General features: G+C 40.7%; 1 protein-coding gene across 1 annotated transcript; it reads right to left on the bottom strand.

The window, feature by feature from the left end:
• Positions 1-456: 456 nt before the first annotated feature.
• On the bottom strand, positions 457-954 carry LOC145689132 (uncharacterized). Its single transcript, XM_081763265.1, has one exon. The coding sequence runs from the start codon at positions 952-954 to the stop codon at positions 457-459; it is 498 nt and encodes a 165-aa protein (XP_081619391.1).

Genomic DNA, 954 nt, shown 5'->3' with positions numbered 1-954 from the left:
TACCATCTTCTTCTACACCACTTTGAGACACATATACATACCGATATTTAATCTTAGGTTTGGAAGAACTACAAAGAAATTTCACAAGGAGGAAAAATTTACAAGGAGAAATATACCGACTCTAATATTGCCCATTCTGTGCTCGACAGTTGGAGGGTTGGAATATCGTTATGAACATCGTCTTTAAAGTTGTATTCTGAATTAATGTTGCTCTCATCCAGAGGCGGCCTTAGTAGTATGCGGGGCCCCGGGCGTGCGGGTTCGGTAGGCGAAGCAACTCCCCCGAAGCCAGGAAACATAGGTAAAATTTTTGAGGGTGTAAGGGGTTCTTATGGCATGGGGGTCGATATAACTTACGACATTAATGATTCGGAAACATTTTACATTCATGCAAGATCAACAAACTAGAACACATAATAAAACTATCACTGACTTACGAAGCAGCTGCTTTGACGGTCACAGACGGAAGTATACTTTTCGGCTTTGTGCAAAATCGTTGATAAGGTCCTCGTAGTCCATTGTTGAGGCAACTTCCTTTTCGATGGACAAAATAGCTAAACCGCACAATCTGCTTTGCGACATTGTTGATCTGAGATAGTTTTTGAAAAGTTTCAACTTCGAAAAGCTTCTTTCCGCGCTGGAAACTGTCACAGGAATTGTCAACATAATTCTGTATACAATAACGATGTTGGGAAATGAATCTCGAATGGGCCAAACGTACTGATGACACTCTTGGGCAGCATTGATGATATCAGGAAGCATTTCTCGAAAAATCTTCAATTCTGCGCACAAGTCAATTCTGCGCAAATCGCGTGAATCTTCTGCGCGTAACATGTCCAAAACAATGCAGCACTTTAACAAATAATAGTCGTTCAATGACCGCAAACCCTTCAAGTTGTATAGAAATCCAAAGATTGAAGCATATTCTTCCAGTTGTCCGAATCTTTTTTCCAT

This window comes from Thermobia domestica, chromosome 7, assembly GCF_964235325.1.
Source record: "Thermobia domestica chromosome 7, izTheDome1.hap1.1, whole genome shotgun sequence".
Classification (NCBI taxonomy): Eukaryota; Metazoa; Arthropoda; class Insecta; order Zygentoma; family Lepismatidae; genus Thermobia; species Thermobia domestica.
The sequence above is the reverse complement of the archived record's forward strand: the minus strand, read 5'-3'. Positions and strand labels throughout refer to the sequence as shown.